The sequence below is a fragment of the Phoenix dactylifera genome, chromosome 1 (genome assembly GCF_009389715.1).
Source record: "Phoenix dactylifera cultivar Barhee BC4 chromosome 1, palm_55x_up_171113_PBpolish2nd_filt_p, whole genome shotgun sequence".
Lineage (NCBI taxonomy): Eukaryota > Viridiplantae > Streptophyta > Magnoliopsida > Arecales > Arecaceae > Phoenix > Phoenix dactylifera.
In genome coordinates, this window is record NC_052392.1 from 38,158,537 (window position 1) to 38,183,110 (window position 24,574).

The window sequence follows — 24,574 nt, forward strand, 5'->3', positions numbered from 1 at the left end:
CCAGTTGCAACGCTCCTCCAGATTGTCTTCATCCTCCGCTTCTTTCGCTTCTTTCTTCTTGGCTTTTTTGGCCTAGGTTTCTCCATTTATAACACGAAGGAGATCCTGTTCGAGAAATTTCTCGGCTGTCTGGGTGAAGAAAAAGCCATCATTGCCATCTTCTTCCCCTTTCTTCCCTACTTCTTTGCCCCCTCCTAGCACTCCTCTTTTCTCTTCTTTGTCTTGGTCTCCTCCATCGATGTCTCGTTGGAGGTCAAAGCCGAACTGCTCCCAGGGAGTCTGAGTGAAGAAAGAGAGAGACTTTAATTTTTTCTCTATCAAGATTCTCCGCAACGAAAAGCACAAGAAGACTTGCGCTTCATCCTATTCCTACCGGCTGTCCCCTTGTGTTCGTGTTTGAATGTGGGTGTCGACGTGGGTGAAAAGTTAATACCTATAGCTTATAATACCATAATCAAGCCTCAGGCTGGATGGTATATCTCAGGTGCCTAGCTTGAAATAGGTAGAACCTGCTGGCGGAGGCCCATGTGGGCTAAGCCAGCAAGGCTCGCCTGCGGCGGAGGTCGGTGTGGGGCAAATCGCAATCGAACGCCGAGGGGCACTTGGGATGGTCGGTTTGAAGACCATGGTTAAGTCTTCACTATCACCTGCGGGTTTTAGTGAGATGGCAGCGCTTACGATCCTAACAGTGGTATCAGAGCCAGCGGCACGGGTTCGATTCTCAGGATAAGCAATAATAAAAAAAAAAACTCCCTTGCCGGGGGGAGAGGATTGTTGGCGGAGGCCGGTGTGGGCCAAGTCAGCACGGCTCGCTTGCTGGGGGGAGATTGTTGGCGGAGGCCGGTGTGGGTCAAGTCAGCAAGGCTCGCCCGTGGCGGAGGTCGGTGTAGGCCAAGTCGCAATCGAATGCCGGAGGGGCGCTTGGGATGGTCGGTTTAAAAACCATGGTTAAGCCTTCACTATAACCCGCGGGTTTTAGTGAGATGGCAGCGCCTACGGTCCTAACAGAACCATAGAAACCCAATTGCCTTCCTCAAGTTCTCTCCTAAGTTGTTGTCATTGTTCGCATGAGTGTTTTATGTTCTGTTCTTTAACCTGGTGTCTAATAGATGAACACTGCAGAACTATATGTATTGTTTGATTTCACAACATTGGCCATTAGTTGGTAAAAACAAAATTTATTCCCTGCATCAGTGTCAATGTTGTGGCCTACTCAGCCTTCATTCTAGATTTAACATTGTGTTCTATGTCCTCTTTTGGTGACATCAAATTTCGTCAAAAGACTGCACAAAACCAAGTAGTTGATCCAACAATGAATGGAGATCCAGCCTTGCAGCTTGTTAAAATCTCCTGATTTTCGGACAACTTGTGGACCTAAAAGTGATGCTCTTAACAAGTCTTCAACTCAGACACTAAGGAGATGGGACTGTAGCCCTTGTGGAAGCTCCTTTAGAAACTTTCTAGTCATAAAGGTTTGCAGGGTGGGCCATTGGATGACTCGTTTCACAAACAAATATGTAAAATGTATAGTATAAATAAACTAAAATTAAATTAAAGGCCAAATATATAAAATATAATATAAATAAAACAAAATAAATACAAAACTAAATTTATGAAAGTGAACATTAATATGATGGAAAATAAATCATACAAGAAAGAAAATATCAAACTAGGTTTTCCAAAAATAAAAAAAATGGAATATAAATATAAAAACCAAAAATGTTAGCTAGATTATAAAATAAATAGTAAAAAAATGAATAGAAAAGAAAAACTGAATATTGAAAAACTAACTAACCTAACAACAAGAGTACAAAACAGTAAGCATACAAAAGAGAATATTATAAACTATTAAAAAAATAATATCACAAAGAAAACACAAAGCAAAATGTATAAAAAAGACAGAATACACAAGAAGATTTATGTTTTGAAATAAACATAAAAACAAAAAGAAACCAAACAACAAAAAAAGGCAGAAGATAATATATATATATATATGTGTGTGTGTGTGTATGTATGTATGTAGAAAAATATAGAGAAAATAACAAAATAAAAAAAATAATGATACAAATGATACGTATTGTTTGGTAAAAGAGGATTGAATGAAATTACCCCAGCAGGCGTATTCAAAATAGTGGTTGGCAGACGCTTTACTTTTTGGAAGGGTTTTCGGGAGGGTGGGTGGTGGGGCTCAATATAAACGGAAATTGGATTTTGATAAAAAAAATAAGTGGAGAGTAAAAAATGTGCGGTTGCTTTTTTTTGTTTTGCCAGGTACTTAACTTATTTCTGTCTCTCAGAAACAAGAGTAACAGCTAAAAAATGCATTCATTTATTCTTTAAGCCAACAACTGTAGGTCCGATTTCTACAAAATTTTCAGCTCAATCTTATACAAATATCTAAACATTTTCTAAGTAAACAATTCAGTTTTGATTCTCAAGTACCTATATCTCAACTCGAGCTTGTCCAAAATCGATCCATCTCCATCCCTAGATCCATCCTAACCTATTTGGAATAGTTATATCATGAGTTATTCTAGGTTTTCATTCCATATTAGATCATAGCAAACGACTGCTCCATCTCACGAAATCACAGCCGTCCATGTAGGTTGCACATGCCCAATCACAAGTTTGAAATAATATATGATGTATGTACTACCACCGTGATAGTTCTATCTCCCAACATTTTTCTTATTCCAATTTTATCCTTCCAATTCAGCATAAGCCTTGCTCAAACAAAGAGACTTAAACCCGGCCGATCCCTAACCGAATCTTCTCATCTCCTTTCCGTGGCGCAGAGCAGGACATAGCCGTCTTGGGCCTCCCTGAACGTCGTCAAAAGCCTCCTCCTGATCCTGGTAAGACCGCAGCGGCCTTTTTCTCACTTTTTTTACTCCAATTTGTCCGGCCGTTCCTCGCAATGATTCCCCCCCGTTTCTACGTCCAAATCATCTCTGTTTCGTTTTTGCTCAATCTTAATCAAACATCGCATTACCGTCTCTCTAACCACAAGATATCGGCAATCTTTTCTTTAAGGAGCGTACCATGCATTCTCACCGTTCGGGGAAATGCCTAACTAACTATTCTTGTTGTTACTAGTTTCTATTCGTATGAAAGTTTTAGATTTTAGTGGTCGTTGACTAGTGCTGCTGTGGACGCTTTCTGGTACCTGGATTCAGCAATAATTTATATCAGAATGAATACTTGGTGTATTTAGTGGAATAAATATTTCTGAAACCATTGGCCTGAAATTAGAGTTTTATGTTTTCATGTTCTGGATTTGTTGGGAATTTAAGACATTGATGGTTTAATTCTTGGAGCTCCAAGTACCAATCCCTAAGTTGTGGGTAGGTTCTAATTGGGTATAAGCACTCAACACCTTACAGCTTTAACCCCTATTTGTGCCTAACTCTGCTTGGCCTGCTTCGATCTCTGGTAGCAAAAGTTAAATTGAATGATTCTCTCTGTAATGTTAGGAATCAATGTTTCTGCTTTATGATTCTAATTAGAAGAGCGCCGCTTCGCACCAATCCGTTTCCTTCTTGGAGCACCGGTAGCTTCCAGTTCCCCATGGAAGTTGGGTATTGGCACGGTACATGGGGCTCGTGTGGGTGATCGGCAGGCCCCATGTACCATCTCTCCAATCACTTTGCTTGGGGACAAGAGTGGTGCGGCGAAGCATTTTTCTAATAAAAATATTGGTGCATGTTTAATGTTAACTCTGATGCAAAGCAGACATGGCAGGGCTACAATTGAAAGAAACAATTTCCTTGTTCAAAAATCCACTCAGTGCATTCAGTTTCTAGAAGTAGTTCACTGTCGCGCTACCGAATTCACGAAACGTTGAAGCCTTAATTTGTTTGTTTTTGAAATCATTTATGGATCATTTTCAGTGAATTGCATTTTTGTAGGTAGGTAGGTAATCGATGAGATCTGATTTCACTGGACACAAGTCTATAGACTTCTGCTATGAGGGATGGTTTTACATGTATGGACTTGATCCTAAGCCACAAAAGGGATACCTAATATAGTTGCTGTGAAGTTTTTCTGTTAAATTACATTTTATTTACTAAGATTCAAATTGCTTTTGATATAAGAGATTCGTATAATTGATCTAAGCTGATTCTCTTTGAATCGAATGTCCTAATATCCCCTGCATGTATCCATCACTGGACAAATACAAATTGAATTTGTTTTAATTTATATGGTTTATCTATAATTGTATGGTTTCTCTTCATTGAATCCCTCTCTGTACAAAGTACAAATTGCATAGATCTCTCCTTTGTTTTTTTTTGATACGAAAGGTATATGCCTTCTACTTAATTCAAGCAGTTAATAATTTGCGTTTTCTCACAGATAATTCACTATTCAAGTGGTGATCTGTAGTGGCAGAGAATCTAAATCTTCAAAGGTTATTGACATTGTAAATAGCCTGTTCAGGCAGATTATATCACTCTTCCTGTTTCTTCTTGATTGGTTTTCATATTTAGGGAATAGTGATAGGATGAAGCTCATTAATACCTTAAAAGGTCTCCATGTTTCTGCTGCCTCGTCCAAGAGAATTATAGTATTACAACATCGCCTCTTCAGTGCCAATGTTGCATCAGGGGACTTAAAGTCCAAAAGCTACAAATACCCAGCAGTCTATGATCCATATGGACCTAGACCCCCTCCATCTGACAAAATTCTGCAGCTTGCTGATCGCATTGTTGCCCTCCCAATGGAAGAGCTGAAACAGATTGGGCCTACTCTCTTGGACAGGCTGAAGCAACCCAAGCCACAACCAATATCTTCTGCAGGTTTTAATTTTGGCCCGCAGGTGGGGGCTTCTTCAGACAAGGCGGAGGAGAAGAAAGCAGAGAAGACAGCATTTGATGTCAAATTGGAGAAGTTTGATGCTTCTGCAAAGATCAAGGTGATCAAAGAGGTTAGGACATTCACCAGTCTCGGGTTGAAGGAGGCCAAGGATTTAGTAGAAAAGGTACCAGTTTTGTTGAAGCAAGGTGTCACCAAGGAGGAGGCCAATGACATCATAGAGAAGATAAAGGCAGCTGGCGGTGTTGCTGTAATGGAGTAAATGCCTATTTATTAAGATGCCAAATTCACAATTGATGAGATAAAATTCTTTTTGGTGTCAAAGTTTGATATTATATGCATAAATTCATGTCAAAGCTATAACTCTGTACATGCAGACCTTTCCAGACATGTATCATTCTTGATATGCATGTGTTTTGGGCACAGAAAGAAGCCTTTCATGTTGCAAGAGGTGTTTGAGTTCATTGCTCTCGGCACCTGGGGTAACAGCTCCTGGTGCAACAACAAGTACCAGCTTAACTTGGGGGGAGGGGGGTGTGTTAGGAGCAGTAGGCAGCAAATCGCTTTGTTACCTATTCCATTAGGAACCACGGAATTTTTGGTCCATGAGACAGGTTTGTTGGTAGCTTTCAGTTGAAGGGCATCAGCTAAGAGGTAAAAACACAGAAGTTGGTTCAATCTTTATTATCATAATTTGAGTTTCTTTAAACCTTTATTTTTTTTTTCATGATCACTAATCTACTTAACTTTTGAAAGCCTTAACTTTCATGAATACTTGAACTGTTTAAAATGATGGATAGTAATGGTTTCTATATTCATAAATTGTTGTAGGTTCTCTTATATTCTGCACACAGTCTTTTTCTGCAAATAACAACCAGAACAAAATGGCACATGTAAAGACTGGACTAGCCCTTTCTCTGGTTCATTGACAAAAATTGGCATTTCTATCTTTACCCGGACACGATCCATAGCATTGATGAATTAAAATTGGAAGTGAATGGTAGCTGGTGGTGAAGGAACTTAATTATCTAACCAGATAAACTGATTTAGATCATTTTAAGTTTTTGTTATTTGAATGGGATGTTGTTATCTTCTTTTTTGGATTGGTTGCACATAAGCAAATTTGAAGTGCAGAAAATGCTTTAGGAGTGACATTGGAGAGAGAACTGATTGCAATGACAAAGTACATAATGCTATACTCCTGTCTTTAGAATACAAAGAGATGTTAGCCTGCCTGGGTTTTTTGCATTTCTCATTTTGCAATTTGTAAATTGTGAAATTGCTGAACTGGTTTTAAACTTGGGCCAAATCCTAAAAAGCCATGTCATGAAGCCTCACATTATCACATGTTTTCCTTAAGATAAGTGGCTTCTCTGTCTTAGAATTTTCATCAAAGAGCAAGGTTAGATTCAGATAACCCTTCACATACCTGGCAATTGGATTAAATATTCCCTCCTTCATTTGTCAGAATATTGAACACAAACAGCCCTTCTTAGTTCCTTGAAAGTGGTCGCCTATAAATTATTTTTACTGTTGCTTTGGACATCTCATGTTGCGAACTTATGGGTTTTCTTCAGCCAGCAATCTGTCTGCTCTTCCAATTAAGCCATTGTTGTAGTGATAATGGGCAAGCCTATTGTGCTCTTATATTCTCGTTTGCTCGAGTTTTGCCTTTTTCTTCTATTCATCCAATCTCAGAAGAATATACCATTAGGAAATTTCCATAGAAAATTCATTTATTAGAATCTCAAGAAGGATTACTCCGAGGAAAACATAATGAACTTGGCCCAAGAGAATCAGAGGTGTTGAAACTTAAAAAATAGCAGGGACAGAACTAATGCGATACCAAATTTTGGCATGTGTAGTGCATGAAAAAGAAAAGAATGAATGCGATCTCCAGTTTAATTGAAGATTTGTTATCATTTATATTATTTGATACATCTACTCCTGCTTTTGGTGTGGATCTGAATCAATTGATCCGACATGATCAATCTAGCCCGACCAACAAGACACCGAACCAAAATCCAACCAGGTTGGGTCCACAGGGGGTCAGATTTATTTGAGCTAAAGAAAAATCTCCTTGAGATAAGCTCTCGCAAGTGTCAGGTCAGTGAGGCCTACTAGTGCTCATCAGTCACAAGTCTCAGGTAATGCCAAGTTGAGCGTCTGTATTACCATAACATAAGCTCCCCCGCACCAGAAAACGGGCTGATTTTTTCATAGGTTAAATCACTGGATAGATTTCCAATGTGGCTTTTTTCTGCACATGATCATCACTAAAAATGGAGAAAGGAGTTTATCTCCTTGAGAGGATAATTGTTGCTGAAGGTTGATGCACCCAAATTTGCAAGTTTACAAGGAATTCAAGGTATGAGATCCTCTACTGGCGCTGATCAAAAAAATTGATCACCAGGTTCCAGATTTTAATTGCCTTCAATGGGTATTTTATCCACCACTAAAGAAATTTCCATCTGATATTCCCATCAGAAATTGAGGAAATGACTTTTTTCTCTATTTAAAAAAAGAAAGAAAAAAGATTGTAGAGTTGTGATTATGTGGCATAAATATTCAAAAATATTCTCTGCAGAGATAGGTACCACCAGTAACCAGGTTACATGGGAGGCATTTATTATCTGCTCTCCATAATCAACCAAAGTCACAACTGTTACAGTATTCTTGTAGAATCAGCAAAAAGAGTATCACATGTATTGGAACCATAGAAAAATGCTGCAGATACACGAGAAACAAAAAGAAAGCAACAGCAAGCTCTTTAATGCCAACCAATTTCTCCATCCTATGGTTCTCGCATTCCATTGGCATGCTTTCACTTCTTTTCCTCCTAGGACAACAAAGAAGGCAGTCAGGCAAATCAATTGCTGAAGTTTATCGGATTCACATGGTTTATAAGCTTATGCATTCACAAAAATAGATAATCTATTTTGTGACCAAATGAACAGCAATGAAAATTAGCAGATTGAAGTTAATATGTGCATTTTATAATTTTGTTGAGGTTATCAGTGATCATAGTACATAAGAGTCATGCTACATCGAAGCAAGCTGCTACATCTATGGGCAAGCACAAAATGCATAATGTGCCCGGTATTCAAGAAGAAGCTAAACAATGCTCATTTGATAACAAAGCAACATTACAAGCAAGTAATCATGTATTGGAGTACTCCATGATGTTTGGTCCACTTATTTAACCTCCAAAGGCCTATCAAACTTTCCCATTTATGTGGAAAGGCACAATAACAGAGCTATCATCTTCAAGGTGCAAGGAATTAAATCTTCTAGGCCACCTTGTTCTGATGTCCCAATTTATTGACATCCATTTTCCCAAGCCTTGCTACATTGTTACTTTCTTCTATCCATCCATCAGCTACATCTTAACTCCTTGACATCCTAACCAACCAGTTCGTAGTCAAATTGCATTCTTTTCACAGCTCCACAACCGGTGTTGTAAATGGATCAGATTGACCCATTTCCACTCTGGGATCAACCTGAAAATCACTTGTTCCATTCCAAACCAATGACATCTACATCAAGCTTGGATCCAAAAGGACCCATTTCAAATTTGGATGGGATATTATCATAAGAAAGCTGATCTAAACCTGAACAGACCGAAAACTAATACAATATCTTTTCTTGCCCACCCTGAACCTTATGGGATTCTAAAAACCTAGAATGCTACTATCCATAACTTTCTGTAGTTAATCATCAGTTTACGTTGTTAATAATAACTCAGCTTTGTTGCCAATCTGACTTGCCTCAGCTAGCTGGCGCCCCTCTCATCAGCAAAGAACTAGGATTCCGGCACCTCCACCACATTTCTTGAAAAAAAGAAAGAAAACAAATGTTTTTTCTGAATTAATCTTTTTTTAGTGTGTACATTTGTTATATCTGTTCTTTTCATGCACAATATTTGTAGAATATAATTTAATATGCTAAAATTTATACATGTTCCTCATGGCTTGTGTTTGGATTTCTTTGACCTGATTGAACTAGGAAAAATCAATGGGTCATTAATAAAACTGTGAAGATCAACATGATCCAAGTTGAAGTGGATCAGGCGTAGGTTCACATTTTGAACCCACTCAAATACAATTCAAGTTTTGATCATGATAGTAGCCAATTTAACCTTGCATCTCTATCCACAACTCAGATAAGCATTACTTAGTCCCCAGATAATCTACAAATTCTAATCACACCTTTCAGTAAAGACTACCCGTTTTTGCTCGAGTAATACCAACTGCATAAATGATATCAACCATCTGACCATCCATTTCTTTCGCCATCTCTGCAACTTTTAAGTTGATTAATTTTTCTTGGAAGCATCACCTATTGACTGTCAGTGTTGTTGAGGTACCCACTGCAGATCATGTGGTGAGTTATTTGGAAATTTAGATGCCCTAGAGTTTTAGCATGTGCCTTCTAACATAATCAGAATAGAGATTAGCTGCTTTATATCATATCTATATTGGAACTGTTGGACTGGGTCATAATAATGGTTGGCCTGATTTTCTTGTTTGGGCTTCTGCTGCATATTTTACATGGATGATTATCCACTGATAAAGAAAGGCAACACCACAAAAAGAAGATAGCTTTCCATGATTTCACAACGAACCCAAATATCAGAACCTTAATATTCCTGTTTTGGCCAGCAGGCTGGAAGTTTTCTTAACAACTCACTACTTTTCATCATTTCTCACAGCCTAAACCTTAGTTCCTAGATTCCACAACTTCTCACTTAGATTTGATGATGTATGCTCAAATCTTTAAAGGCCACAGGCTTCTACCTTTCCTTTCAAAACAGCAAGACACCCAAGTCTATCCTTAAATAAAATCTAAACAATAATCTATCTTTTAGAAGTTTGTATGAATACATAATTCATCATTTGAACACTTCTTCAAAATTCTAATTTTTAGTAGATTTGTTCTTTTTCATTCTATGTTCCTTTTTACTTGATATACTCTCTCATATCAATTTGATAAAAAAGTCAGCAGTTTCGTGCTTCGTATCTATCTATATATTTATCTTGTAATTTTCCTTTGCCTATGAAAAAAAATTCATTCTTCTATTTTTTTGAATGATCTAGAGTCCTTATGTTTATTTATTCTTGAATCAGTTCACAGTCAAAGTGTAAATCCTTGCATATGTCACAGGAACAAACATCTTCCATTACGTACAGAAAGCCCTCAAAACCATTATCAAATGCAAATAAAAGGGTAAAGCACCCAGCAGAAAGAAAAAATTAGAGCAGGAGAAACAAAAAGGACAAATTTTCCTACCATATTATGGGTATAACAATCAAAGTTACAGGGAAAACACATCCTCGCCCAAGCAGACTTTGTTGGAAGAAGTTTTAAGCAACAGATTCAACTTTGCTTCTCTAGAAATGGATAAACTGAGTCAAGCCAGAGGAGAGGCAACAGGAAACTAAATTGCCAATAAAAGAAATAAAATGATAACTTGGGATGTCATATATCCCTTTATGAACAAGAATGAGCCTTACCCTCAAGCACTGAGGCCATGCTTGAGGTTAAGGCTCCTAATTGTTAGTTCAGGGTAACACAACTGAGAGAGTGAAAGAAAAGCAAGCACCACACTACCAATACTCTGAAAAGAATTATTACGTTGTTGGTAGAAACTCCAGCTCCTTTCTGAAAGCATTTTCTTGAACATTTCCAAACATTAGCTTCGTGATGAGAAGTTGTAAGTGATAGCAGAAGGGATTGTAAAAAATGAAATTCATGTTCTAATAATACAGCTCTGGTACAGTCTTAATCTATGACCCATTATATCAACAACTATGTTATCTTACCATATGATATTCAAAACCATGGCATTCAGAAAAAAACATATTTAGAGGCAAAGATCCTGATTTGAAAAATAATACAACAATATCCACCAAGATCCCAAAAAGAATACAGATAACTATAACTGTAGAAAAACAAAAATAAAAATAAAGAATGTATATGACATTAAATGCTTATTCATGTTGAGACAAATATGGGAGAGAGGGGAAAGAGAAGCAATAACGTAAACACACCTATCACCAGCAACATATAGCACCATTAGCTCATAATTCGTGAATTTCTCAAAACAACTGCTTTGTCTATAATTTGTGAATAAATTGTTGAATTCATCTAGTATTGTATCATTTTTAGTTAAATTGATTACCTCATAATAATTAGGAAACTCATTTTCCCAATATTAAATTCAAGATTTCAAGAACTTAATAAGTTTGAGAATAATGTCACTTTGCCACAATTATGAACAGATTGTTGTCTTCTTCCTACCAAAAAAGCTTAAACAAAATGTAGAAATAGTGCATAGTTATAGCACTAAATTAAGCATTTATAGAGAAATGAAAAATAATTTACTTGTGTAGAACCAGAAGGAACAGCTGAAACCTTTGGAGACAACTTTGGAGGTGAACCATCAAATATGTAAGAGCATTCAGTATATGCTGTTCCAATCCCCACTCCAGCACCAAAAGCTACAGATGCCCATCGAGTTGTTGGACTCCCTAAGCAAACAAAACAAGCAAGATATAGACATTTTAACTAAAGCAAAATGCCCGCAAAGAGTATAATATATGGAAAACAAGTAATTATTCAAAAGATACAAGCGACACCTACTTCAAATGTTACAAAAGTAGCCTGAAAATCAATAACCAACAAAAGTCGATGCTAGGTGATCATAGCATTTCCATGATAATAAAACACAACTAAGATTTCCGAAAAGAACAAAAAGGAGTTTTCCAGTGACATGTTTTATTCACATTTCTAAGCAGAACATGCATTTCTGTTTGTAATTTTATTCTTATCAAGAACAGAGTTTATAATGTCTTTGATATTATAAGACGAATTACTCCAATAATTCATCCAAGGTCTTAAGCCTTCATCCTTGAGGCACTCTGTACAATAAAAATGCACCCCATTAGTTCAACTCTTGCTCAAGGGGAACAAGAAAATTGCACCAACTAAAAGCAGGAGTACATTTATCAAATTTGAGGGAGGGGACTTCCTATCATGTGATCATAACCTTCCATGCATCAATTACAAGGGCCCAACACCTGTGTCTTTAGACCTAATAAAATTGAGTCAATTCATTAGTTTTTCCCAGTGTTTTAAAAGGAAATTCTAGCATGCGAGCAGTGAAATGAAAAGGACCAGATAGCGCATATGCGGTTATTATTTTTTAACTGTATAAAAACACATTACATTAAGTATAATAACAATAATAGCAATTATTTTTGGATGGATAATAACAATGTTAGCAACAATAATAACTAACAATTTTGCCTATTGCTTACTACCTAATATCTAATACCAATAATTATAAAAACATTCTAATATTACCAATAATCATATTAGGCCCACTTGGAACCCACATGAAACCTCACCATCAGCTAAAACCCGCTTCCCCTACTCGGGCCCACGTAAGAATGGGTTGTATATGTGACTTCAGAATGCTAAGCAAGCTCACATATTAGCCATATATATGCAGCCGCAAGATGCTACATGGACCGCCTTTTCAGTCCATTTGCAGTATGACCACATATAATAACTGTACATAGGCAATGTTGTGCAGTCAAGTGATCGTATATGAACATGCAGGCCCATGTGCGGCAATGTGCAATACATTTTAAAAGAATGATTTTCCTTTCTTTGGTTAAGGAATTTTAGCACTAATGGGTCAGGTTGGATCATACTGGGTTGGATCCAGCTAGGATTAGTTCAGTGAGGTAGGCAAATACAGCTTATCTAGCACCGTCCTAGATGATGTTCACTTGGTCAACCAGGTCAAGTAGTCCTGACTCACTGTTGGGTCGGGTTGAGTATTGCTTGCAGGAAAATTTGTTTTAACTTGTTCCAAACCAGACCTGGCCCAACCTATTGCCAGCTTTACTTTCATTATATCAATTTGGAAGTTGAGAGTTAAAACTTTATAGCTTTTTCCTTAGTTGATCTCCATTTACACTTCCCTCGGCATGTAGGTTAACTTCTTGTAATATTTGTATATATTTCTCTCTTTCAGTAAACATTATCTTCTTTGCATTACAATAATATGGGCACACAGATAATAGCCTCCAGGCACATGCAACATGCACTAAGAATGAAGAAGAGAGTGTTGGAATGGAAAGAAAGCTACAAGAAAAAAAATATATTTTAATGGAAAACAAGTAACCAAGACAAATTGCTGTATCTGAAGATAAGCATTGCACCAACAAAAACATGGCAACTTGTTAAATTTCAAGACTTTACAACTAGAGGAAGGGTGGGGGTTCCTTTTTTCCCTTTTCTTTTTGGTGGAACAGCAGGGTTAGGTTTCCAAATCAATCTAGAGTCCTAGACAAAATCAAATCTGAAGTGAATAAGGTATTTGTTTCTTCCACATTTACATTTTCAGATTACATTTACATATGCTCGATTTGATCATCCCTTTAAAATTTGTATTAAATCCATTGCATGCCATATTGATAACCTCATATGCATGATATGACCAGTTCAATGAGAAATTTAAAGATTAGACAAAAACCAAGTTTACAGTATTGACTTCTCCAATGCACTGATCATAGCTGAGAGCAAATATGCACATTAGAAAATTGGCAAAGTGGTAAACATTTGTACTCTGAAACTTTTTCTTTTCTTTTTTTTTCTTTTTCTTCTTTCTTTTTTTGTTAGCATTACTAACCACTCATTAATATCATATACAGATGACTCAATCATTGGAAAATCTCCTCAAGAATATGAGAAGGGGTGGACCAAGGCAAAGATAAACATCTACTATAAATGCAAATAAACCCTGAGTATTTGACTCTCTTTCTTTTTCATTTTCAATAATGCCCCAGGCATCTGCAAGGTTCTAATCTTATAAAAAGAAGAAAGAAGGAAAAAGAAAATTCAAGCTAATCAACAAAGTAAGAAGCGTTACAAAACCTTTTTGCTTCACCCACCAAAGGGAACAATTGAACTTGAACTTTGGCTACAAAGTACAAACCATTTATATCTCTGTAATAACATTAGTTGGTATATTGATAAAAACTAGCCTGAGTCACATATTACCGTATCTATGTTTGTTCTGAAATAATTACATTATATTGAAGGATCCTTCTTGACCAATCCAACTTTGATCGAACTCTTCCTTTCAGAGATATGATGCAGGTGGAGGCCAATGGTTCTTTTTGGTAAAATCATGTCCTTCACATCTAAAGTGACCTTAGTTATTGAATGTACAAGTCATTTTATTGGAAACCGAAAATCCCTTAGAAAGTCATACTTCACTCAGGTACTTGTCTTAAAGAGAATCCTTATTTGTACATGGATAACCTTTTTCAACATGGTCGATTTGAAGATAATTGTGCAAAGTGTAATAAAGTGGGTAAAACCAAATTCTGTTTTATCCTAAATGGTACCTCCAACAAATGAATTTGGAATCTGATTGGTCCCATTTCAACAAGCAAAGCATAAGACAAAATCAACCTCATAGCTTATCCTTGGGTAGAAATAAACTGAATAAAGGACGGGGGCAGACATGAGTTGCATTTCCTTTAGCTACCAGCAGTCACTGTAAGGCAAAATGAATGCCTAAGTTTGTTTTTTTAAAGTACCTCTGGAGTACCAATGGTAACCAAAGAGAGAGTTTTTGGACCTCCATACATATAGCAAGTTATGATCTTATGTGATGAATCCATTAATAACAAACTTGAGGGTGTGATTTCCTGTTAATTCCATGGTAATCTGCATACTTCTTATTTTCTTGCAGTTTATGGAAAAAGCTTCATTTGATGAGGAACATATACAAGTATGTGACTGAAGAAAGAAAAGGTATAGAGCGACATCCACTCGAAAAGCAGACAGACAATATAAAGACAAAACAAGATATTGCAATGTGCGCCATACTCAAAATCATTGGCCTCTTCTTAAGCTGGACCTCTTCTATTAAAGAGAAGAAGGAGAAGAAAATAGATCCACTTCGGCAGCAACTAGCTAATCATCATTTTGCTTCATCAGGGAGCTGATCTATAACTTTATTACTGCTCTTGTATTTTATTCACTCCTCCCTCTTCCACTTCCCTTTCCCTTGTCTGTACCTTTGATTTCAAATACTTAATGAAATCAAGGGTGGGCCTTGATGCCCACCTCATCTTTCAAAAAACTCACATATTGAAGATAGCTTCTGTCTATTTTGATCCTTAATTCCATCATTTCACTCACATTCTTCATGAACAGGTCCACCAATGATAACAGCATCAATTTCAATGATATCTTACCCCATTACCCTCTCACTTTCAGAACCTAATCCCCCCAAAAACCTAGCCAACAAGAAGAAGGGAACATCGATAAAGCTACCAAAATTATAACTTGGTACCTAAATCACCATTGGCCTAACCAACATTAGAAACCCTAAATAATCAAAGAATCCAACAGCAAAGCTACAAGCATAAATCATTAATCAATCTCAACACGTCCATACAAAAAAGATTTAAAAAATTACTAAAAAACATTCTTAAAGAACAAGAAGAATACATAACCATCTGAAGATATCCACCCCCCTCTAAAAAAAAGGAAAAAGAAAAACGAAAACGCAACAATAAGGGTCAATAAGTATCAACAAAATCACAAAAAAATTCCAAAATTCCCTCAAAACCCATCAACAAGCATCGAACTAGGTCTCACGATCGAATCGGATTAAAGGAAAAAAAAAAGGAGAAAAAAGGGGAGGGCTCTCACGGAAGAGGAGGAGACCGCTGAAGGCGCCGGCGAGGGAGGAGTAGAAGAAGCGGCGGATGGTGAGATCGAGGCAGGCGTCCCACTTGGCATCGAGGTCGTAGCGAGGGGGGATCGCGGCCTGCTTCTTTTCTGCCGCCATTGCCGATCGATTAGACCTTCCTTCGGGCTTCGGCGTTCAGCCTCTTTATTATTCCTTTTCGGCCGCTCCTCTTCCGTCTCGCTTTGGTTTCCTTTTACCTTTGCGGGGAGGGCATCCAAGAAACAGGCCTTCGGAAAAAAATTAGTGCGAGTTTTAGCACAGGCTTAGTTTTATGTGGTCATATTGTACGATTTTTGATGCCCAACCATGGAAGCAGACCGTTCGATCGCAAAAAAAAAAAAAAAAACCAAAGCCGTCGACAGCAGGATTCGAACCTGCGCAGGCAGAGCCCAACAGATTTCGAGTCTGTCTCCTTAACCACTCGGACATATCGACGTGTGACATGGGATGTGTCTATGATTTATTTTATTTATCTTAACAGGATTCGAGTATTCAGTTGAACCGAGTTCAAGATGTGAGGCCCGATGTCACTTCTGTCTCACCGAGCTGCAGGAGACATTGGTTCCATGGACAGAGCAGCATGTCATAGCTTGTGCAAGATGATGATCTTATATCTATTTGTGTCCTATTTGTGTCCAATTCCCTTATTCTTCTCCTTGTTCCTCCTCCGCTAACATAGCCCAATACTTAGCAGTATCATTCCAATAGTGATTGCAACAGATTCCTCGACCTTAACCTTTAACCAAAAGCCTCAACCCATCTACATCAATTTACAATCCAGTCAAACAAGAATGTTCCATGGCCAGTTCCGAACTGGACATCAATCCTCTAATCTGATAGTCTGATACTGGATTTATGCTCAAAAAAAAAAAAAAAAAAAACTTTCAACAAGTCTGATAGCCTCAAACTCGAGCTTTAAATAAAGAAAGGTGATGTTATATCAGCATAAGGTAATTAATATTATATTAGCATCTCAGTCACCACTTTGTTCACCCCCATCATCACCTATGCAATGCCACATCTAAGTCCTAGTCTTGATTCTTCTACGCCGATACCCCTACCGGCCCTTACCCTCACACTCATCTTGCGTAAATTTAATCTCTTTTAGAAAAAATGGCGTTGCGACAATCACACGATGAAATCATCGTCAAGAACACAAGGAGTACTGCATATAAATTACCAGAGAAAAGAAACAAATAGAAATTAAAAAAACAATCCTGAGAAGCTGAGTGTTTTGGCCGAAAACCATGCAAAAATTCAATCTGGTAAGAATTTACTACAAGTACAATCTGCGTCATTTATGCAAGAAAACCAAGAAACGGAGTCACTAGCTACTCTCGTAGCGTCGAGAACTCTATTATGGTGAAATTAATAAGCGAGAGAGATGATTACCTTAGAGAAGAAAAAATGGCGTTCAAGTGGAGGGCGGCGAAGAGGGAGGAAGGGCCGTGGATTCGCTACAGGAGAGGGTTTGAGAGCAGAAAAGAGAGGCATGCACGAGAAAGCGACAGTAGTTTAGGGGATTACGCACGCATGCGGCAACGAAGGCAACAAATAAGCGCATGACAGCTGGTAGTTTCTTTCCCGTTTTCTCTGCCACCACGGCTTGGCACGTGAGAAGCACGTGAGAAGTGGTCCTTTGGGTGTGATGGTAATTGAAGATTTAATATTGTTATCTAAATATAATAATGATGTTCTTGATCTTAGAAAAATGTGGAACTCTAGTTGGAATAGATATTAAGATCATTCCTGGTAGCTTGGTACTCTAAATAAGCTAAAATTGAAAAAAAAAAAAAAAAGGGTAAGCAGGAGATGCCGGTTAGCTTGATCTAGCAAAAGACACTAATAGAACTTTGAATAGGCTTGATTTAAAAACACCATCTAGGATATATAATAGTTGATTTATAGTTGATCCATCAATATCCCTTGGTGTAAATATGATGCTTGTTGCAAGCTGTTAAAAAGGGTTCAGCTCATTTGAAAGGATGAATTGTTAATTTTGCCCTTGGCAATTAGCATTCCATCTAGAAAAGCAAATTTACACCCTTCTTAAACATCTTTTGGTTGAGTAGATGGTTTATTAAGAATGCTTATACTTTTTTTCCTATAAAAAAAAGAAAATAATGCTGATACCTCCAGATCTCATCCATGGATACATACAATTAAGAAAAAGAAACATGAATTATTAGTATTAGAAGAAAACTAACATTTCATGGACTACAAACTTTTTCAATGGTTGTTCTGCATCTTAGTTCATTGGAAAAAAGGCAAGGGAGTAAAGTGGTATGGAGATGGTGTTAGGGCATTAAGCTATTGTTCATCGTAGCCACGATATTCTACCTTCTCATCATTTGCTTAGTTTAGTTTGGTTGAGAGAAGAGATGTGTAGGGATGGAGAGCTTGATACTTCATTGCTTGCTGTTACTACCATCCATTTTTTCTCAATTGCTGCCTCTCTTCCCTTTTAGCTATAGCGTTGATCTATTTACTGAGTGGACTGGATTCAAAAATAAAGTTTTTGACTCATATAACCTCGTCCAAGCCACGTAACGATTAGATTAGGCTAATACACTGTAACTAAACCCTTTTAGAATTTTAAAAATTATTCAACCTATTTAAAATCTACTTAACTTGTTATCATAGACCTAATACGATCTTGTTTGTTTATTAAATAGGTTACATAATTGGGTAAGATTACTCGATCAATAAAGAGGCTGTAATCTATTCTGAATTTCTGACCAATTGATAAACGGATCATATTCAGGTTGATATGTTTGCTCTAAAACTATGTCTTCAATCGAGCAGGTTGATATTCGACCAACACTAATCTATTGCCGCCGTCAATTAAAAGTCACAATGCCAAATTGCAAACTCTTGGTCGAACCCACATGCAGAAGGCATGCTCATACTCTGTGTCTTTTCCCATTTCAACTTCTCCAATATCTCATAATTGGTTCTCTAAGCAAACAAAGGTTACAAACTAAGAGGAAGTGTATAAAGTGACAAATCTAATTGGCATCACGTTTAAAGTGGGTAAGAAAATAAGGATTTACATGGATAATAGTTTTGATTTCTTGCTAAGGTGAGAGAAGTATATGCCATTTGCTCTGCTAATTAGTTCTCAATTTTATGATAATTATAGTGAATAAATAAGGAAGATAATAAAAAAAGTGATTGAGCCAAACCGACTATTTTAGACTCCACGAAACTCTGAAAATCCTAAACCATAAAACCACCATTCCCGGTCCAATCCATTATATCAATCTTATTCTTTCTTGCCCTATCGTAAAGAAACAGGTTCTTCGCTCGCGCCACCGCCGCCGCCGCCGCCGCCGCCGCCGCCGCCGCCGCCGCCGCCGCCGCCGCCGCCGCCGCCGCTCCTCCCTCTCTGCCACCCCAATGACCCGGTAATCTCTCTCTCTCTCTCTCTCTCTCTCTCTCTCTCTCTCTCTCTCTCTCACACACACTCCCTTTCTATCGAGCTGCATCCATGGCGTAATCCTTGGCATTGGTAGGCGATTGAGAGCATTCAAGCGATGGATGAGGTCCCAGGGGATCGACTGGAGCGACGCCTTGGAGCTCGCCGACTCCGCCGTCGAGGGCGTCTCGGTTCGGGCCCTCTGCGACCTGAGGGAGGGGGACCTCGTGTCCACCATACCCAAGCTTGCTTGCCTCACCATCCGTACCTCCAGGTCGCGCGACATGATCGAGGGCGCCGGCCTCGTGGGCTTCCTCGGACTCACCGTGGCACTCATGTACGAGAGGAGCCTGGGGCCCGAGTCTCCGTGGGACGGATACCTCCAGCTGCTGCCGGAGAGGGAGTGCGTGCCTCTCGTATGGAGCTTGGAGGAGGTCGATTCCCTTCTCGTCGGGACGGAGCTCCACAAGGTAAAAATGGTGCCTTTGAGACCCCGGTCCGAATTCTGGTGCTGTAATGGCAGAAAGTTCATCTGGATTGATATAAAGATGGGATTTTCAAGAGTATTGCCGGTCAGAAAGTAGACTTTTAGTCTAAGCTTGACAAGGTTTAAATGGTGCTTGTTTGAACAAGTTAAGTTCTTTTTTAAGTAGAACGAGGGAGTTTTGATGTTGCCATGGAAATAAGATCGTCCGAGTTATCAGGGAAAGATGGGACATTTTTTCAATTATTTTGCCAGTTAAAAGGTAAAGTTCTGTATTGCTAACTTCTTATCTAAGCTAGATAGGCCTTCTCTCTGGGATGATGTATGGAGCGCCACAAGGTTGCAGTTGTGCTTAATTGAACAAGTTAAGTTATTTTTTAGCACCATGGGGCATTTTTCATGCTGACATGTAATTGGATCATCTGGGTTTAGAGAAAATGGTTGCCTTTTGGTTCACATCAGTCAGGTGGTAGGGTTTAATGTAGACTTAACCTCAAAGGAGCCAGTGGTGCAGATTTCTTAAATATTTGATTGCACTATTTTCTCATTGGAAGTTTCTTTATGTTTCTAATGGTTAATTATACAGTACTGGAGGATTGGTTCTATTATTGCAGAATATATTTTACATATATATGAGCAAAATTTTGCTATAAGATGAATTAGTATAATTTTCTATCAGAACCCAACAGTCCCTGATTTTAAACATGTTTCGTAGCTGCATTACATGTATCTAAGTTTGAAGTTTTAATTGCAGACCTTGCTCTGGAAGTGGAGAAATCGTTCGCGCACATTTAAGTTTAGCTCAGCAGTTTGTCTCAAAGAACAAACATAATTTTATATTTAAGAAAAAAGAATTGAATAGCTATGTGGTATTCACCTGAAGGGTCTGACTTTGATTTTATCTGTTATACCTTTTGCACTATTGGTTTCTTTTTATAAGAGTTAGACCAATGTAGCATAACAAAGTTATAATGCATTTTTTTTTATCTACCGTAATTTCAGTCCAATGATTTGGACTGTTAAAAAATCTCAAATTGCATTTGGATTCTTCTCAGATAATTTTGTAATGTTTCTTTTATCGTTTATTTCAGAATGTAACTATTTAATTATTTGAGGCATTTTCTTAATCAATTTCAGATCACATTATTTCATTGTGTCCAATTTTTCATATGTCCTGATATTTAAGAGCCTATATGAAGGCCTTGAATTCTCATCTTTTATTTTCTCTTTGTCCTGGTGAATATCTAGACAGATAGTAAAGCAAGACAAGTGTTTTTTATATGAGGACTGGAAAGAATCTATTGAGCCCCTTATTCTATCGGGACCTTTAAAGCTTGACCTGGATAGTTTTGGTGTTGAGCAATATTTTTCTGCAAAGAGTCTTGTCTCATCAAGATCCTTTGAGATAGATGGTTATCATGGCTTTGGAATGGTGCCTTTAGCTGATCTGTAAGTAATCGTCGTTGTTGGATTTTTTTTTATGATATGTGAACTTTATTTTTCTTGTAAGCTTGTACATGTAATATATTCTTCATGAGAATTTTATTTTTCTTTCGTATTGTAGGTGTATAATTAATTTATTATATGTTTCAGCTTCAATCACAAGACTGGAGCTGAGAATGTTCACTTTACATGCATATCGGCTCCCTCTGGCTCAGATGATGAAAGCAATGGGGGAACTTGTGATGCATCTGCTGATGATAAGTCATCGGATGTGGATTTAAGTACTAGATCTTCAGGTTACCATATGAACTCTATCCCATCCCAAGGAATTGAGCTTTTAACTTGGAAAAAAACTTAACTTTCTTGCTTTCTCTTGATCAGGGGAGGATCCTACAGTCCTAGAAATTATTATTGTGAGAGATGTTGAGGCAGGGTCAGAGGCTAGTATTCAGTTCCAACTGATTTTTCTTTCATACATAAATTATAAAATGATTATATGCTTTACTCAGTACTTGCATAATATGAGGACCTGTTCTTCCTTGAAGCTTGATAAGATAATTAGGCTGGTTAGGGTGACTTAGGATTGCCTGGTTTTCCCTAGCTTCAACTACATTGACCAAGTTGGTTGGAGCATTTGTTTTGGAGGACTTCGAAAGTGGGGATCATATTTGTTTGTAACTTAGTATGTGAAATAAGTTTGCTCATTTGCTCAATGAAAACGATTATGCTCTGCTTAATTGTTCTTAAAAAAAAAACACAAGAGAAAAAAGAGGAAAGTATGTGAAATAAGGTTGTAATTATATAACGCCCTTAGCACTTAGCTAAGACAAACTCAAATCATCCATACTTACCTTGGTATTGCTGATTTGTGAATGAACATTTATCTTTCACATGAAAATAAAATTGTGAACAGCTGATGTGAGGGAACTGATGGGGTGTCCCGGCTGCATTGGGCATGGAATGGTGCATATGACTTACTACTTGAACAATCTTTGCATTCAAATAATTGGATAATCTACAATATTAGGACAGGTTATTATGCACATATTATCTCCATTCTTATTCTTTGAGATAAGTTATCTCCATATCTATACCAAGAAAAGCGAAATTTCACTTTTTGTGGTTCCATTGCATAATGATTTACACCTTAGATCGAGTTTAAGCAACAATATATAGGTTCATGATGAAGTTCACCAGCCATGTGTTTTCAAAATCCTTGCAGACATTTAGCAATGAAAGTCTTCTATCAGGCGTAGAAGGAAATTATCATACAATATGATACCGAGACTTTTACCATCAACTGGGCATGAATGTCACTGTCCAATGTCTGAGAAAGCTGTGTTAAATGCATATATGGAACAATTTTTGTGATTAAGTTTGTACTTATATATGTACAAGAATTGGGAGTTGTTGCCATTAAGCTTTCCAAATTTGCTGGTTGCTTTCAATGCCTTGGTATTTTAGTTTGGTTGGTATAGTCAGTTCATGCTAGCTTTCAAGCCTGACTAGTATCAGTTCAAGTTACTTGCATAGTCTAATATGTTGCTATTGCACGTATCCTTGTTATATGTTCCATGTCTTTACAGCAAAATCCCTCCTATCATCTTGAATCAAAAATTGTTGTAGCCTCAGAAAAAAATCATGCAACTTTTTTTTTCCGTCTCTCTGCCTCATCCTTCAAGTGTCTGGTTGATAGGTTAAACATCAGATTTGCATTTCATATTTTCTCATTTTCTATTTTGCTTTCTTTGGAGCCACTGTTCATTTTACCTAAAATGTAATCATTTTCTTCCAGGTTTTCAATACTTATGGCTCTATGGGTAATGCTGCACTTCTTCACAGATATGGTTTTACAGAACCTGACAATCCATACGACATCGTTAACATTGATCTAGGCTTGGTCATTAAATGGTGTGCCGCCTGCTTCTCCAATCGCTATGCTAGATCAAGGCTATCTTTGTGGAGGCAACTAAAGTATTCAGGTTGCACCAGCCAGAACTCTGAATACTTTGAAATTTCATTTAATGGGGAACCGCAGCTAGAGCTTCTAGTTCTTCTCTACATCATTTTCTTAGCAGAGGATGCTTATGAGAAACTGAGATATTTAATAGATTCTTTTGAGGGTGCTGATGAATCTTCAAACATCACTAATTTGATTAAGATCACGAAAAGCAAATGCAGTAAAACACCTGGGAACAATCTGTGTCATGAAGCACCAGAGGATGTTAAGGAGTTAATGCTGACAGAGAATGTTTGCTCTGCACTTGTCTCGCTAGCTGATTTGAGAGAGAGCCTCTACGGTTCAAATTCCTTGGAGGATGATAAAAACAGGTTGAGGAGTTGCTGTCATACAAAGGAGAGGAAGTTGTATCACTCGCTGGTGTTGCGGGTGAGCGAGAGGACAATACTTGTAAGGTTAAGAGCATATGCTTCCAGATATTCTAAAAGGAAGAAAAGAAAATTGAAAGAGCCAAAAAGCTAGGTAATATAGGAAAAAAAGCTCAAGCCGTTCTCTGATGTCTTGATCATTCTTTTGGACGATGATGTTTATTTGGCCTCCTGCAAGGCTGAAGAAGACATGCACATAGCTGTTTGTCGACTTCATGCTTTGGCAAGCAGGTGTGCTCTTCAGTTTTTATTCTTTTTATGTGGAAGAGGTAGCAAATCTGCAACTCAAAAAAAAATTTTATTGGAGCTACTTGCCTTGATATTATTATAATTTTTTCAGTGGATGATTACATGGTATGCTCTCAAGGAAAAGGACATGTTGCTGTCCTGGACATAGGAAGTTGAAACTAATTATGGCTAGTTAATGGTGAAAGTCATATAGCATCTTAAAAGGATATATTGCACAGCTCATGGGAGAAGCTTTGAAGAACTTTATTTCTAAAATTCCTTATCAAGAGAATATCAGCTGCTCTAATTTCATTTCCTGAGAATATCAAAAATTTTGGGATGCCAAATCATGCACGGTGCTGGAAATTGAAGCAGGAGCAGCCAATGGAGAAGTTCTGGTGAACTTCAATACAAGCTGCTTTGATTTCCTTTCCTGAGAACATCAGTAGTTTTTGTTGCTTATTGTTGAGGCCAAGTCACATTAACAGAGCAAGAAACGAGTTATGGAACTGCTATTGTTAAGGCCATGCGCCTGCCAAAACCAAGGTAATATTGTAGTTGAGCTCCACTTGGTCATGCGAGCAGCAAATTTAAGCTCAATCCAAGCTCGCCTGGCTCAAACTTTGGCTTGTGAGCCACTCAAAGCTAAAGTTGCATGCTGAGCCCGCATTGGAATTTCATTTCCACAATTTGGCATCTATTAACCATGCCTAAAATTGGAGTTTGAAATTGACTCATTTATTAAAGCATGTCGAGCTTGAATGAGATCATGATTACGTTGGACCTAGGTGCTCTTGAATGGAACAGTTAAGAGAGTAGTATTAGTCTAAAAACTAACAAAGAGGTACGTGCAATGCATTCCAAACAAAAGTACATGAATCTATATATGTATATAGAGAGAGAGAGACACACAAAAAGATGCAAAAACTCATTTGTTGTTGTATAAAACAAAAAATGATGCTTTATCTCTAGGCTCTTAGTTACAAGATAGTGATCTCATCCTTTTTCATAAAATTTATGT

General features: G+C 37.7%; 3 protein-coding genes and 1 non-coding gene across 7 annotated transcripts; 2 read left to right on the plus strand and 2 right to left on the minus strand.

The window, feature by feature from the left end:
- Positions 1-2,697: 2,697 nt before the first annotated feature.
- Positions 2,698-5,260, plus strand: LOC103716605 (50S ribosomal protein L7/L12). Its single transcript, XM_008804657.4, has 2 exons — positions 2,698-2,855; positions 4,354-5,260. Exon 2 carries the CDS (start codon positions 4,502-4,504, stop codon positions 5,072-5,074), a length of 573 nt encoding a protein of 190 aa, XP_008802879.2. The 5' UTR covers positions 2,698-2,855; positions 4,354-4,501; the 3' UTR covers positions 5,075-5,260.
- Positions 5,261-7,340: 2,080 nt separating this feature from the next.
- LOC103716606 lies at positions 7,341-15,837 on the minus strand. 4 transcript variants are annotated; one of them, XM_039133816.1, is made up of 5 exons: positions 15,553-15,837; positions 11,227-11,342; positions 10,447-10,508; positions 10,102-10,202; positions 7,341-7,651 (listed from the first exon to the last, which is right to left on the minus strand). In XM_039133816.1, the coding sequence occupies exons 1-4, from the start codon at positions 15,689-15,691 to the stop codon at positions 10,127-10,129; spliced, it is 393 nt and encodes a 130-aa protein (XP_038989744.1). In that variant the 5' UTR covers positions 15,692-15,837; the 3' UTR covers positions 7,341-7,651; positions 10,102-10,126. The 4 variants fall into 4 exon arrangements, 3 of the variants coding, with proteins under 3 accessions (XP_038989744.1, XP_008802880.1, XP_008802882.1); XM_008804658.4 differs by having other exon boundaries at positions 11,197-11,342; XR_605551.4 differs by lacking the exon at positions 10,447-10,508 and having other exon boundaries at positions 11,197-11,342.
- A 108-nt stretch (positions 15,838-15,945) lies between these two features.
- Positions 15,946-16,027, minus strand: TRNAS-CGA. The gene has a single exon. It is a non-coding gene; the product is annotated as a tRNA-Ser (tRNA).
- Positions 16,028-18,840: 2,813 nt separating this feature from the next.
- On the plus strand, positions 18,841-24,153 carry LOC103716607 (N-lysine methyltransferase setd6). Its single transcript, XM_008804663.3, has 7 exons — positions 18,841-18,906; positions 18,943-18,999; positions 19,108-19,480; positions 20,747-20,943; positions 21,088-21,233; positions 21,319-21,377; positions 22,733-24,153. The coding sequence occupies exons 2-7, from the start codon at positions 18,992-18,994 to the stop codon at positions 23,417-23,419; spliced, it is 1,470 nt and encodes a 489-aa protein (XP_008802885.1). The 5' UTR covers positions 18,841-18,906; positions 18,943-18,991; the 3' UTR covers positions 23,420-24,153.
- Positions 24,154-24,574: the final 421 nt, after the last annotated feature.

Bases quoted from the DNA above. Each gene is read 5' to 3' on its own strand.
- LOC103716605 (XM_008804657.4), top strand. From the start codon at position 4,502: ATGAAGCTCATTAATACCTTAAAAGGTCTCCATGTTTCTGCTGCCTCG.
- LOC103716606 (XM_008804658.4), bottom strand. From the start codon at position 15,691: ATGGCGGCAGAAAAGAAGCAGGCCGCGATCCCCCCTCGCTACGACCTC. The intron at 10,509-11,196 runs GTAAATTATTTT...CTCATCACGAAG, and splicing joins TTCCTTCTGGTTCTACACAA to CTAATGTTTGGAAATGTTCA. The intron at 10,203-10,446 runs GTAATAATTCTT...ATCCATTTCTAG, and splicing joins CTGGAGTTTCTACCAACAAC to AGAAGCAAAGTTGAATCTGT.
- LOC103716607 (XM_008804663.3), top strand. The intron at 21,234-21,318 runs GTTACCATATGA...TCTCTTGATCAG, and splicing joins TTTAAGTACTAGATCTTCAG to GGGAGGATCCTACAGTCCTA. The intron at 21,378-22,732 runs GCTAGTATTCAG...ATTTTCTTCCAG, and splicing joins ATGTTGAGGCAGGGTCAGAG to GTTTTCAATACTTATGGCTC.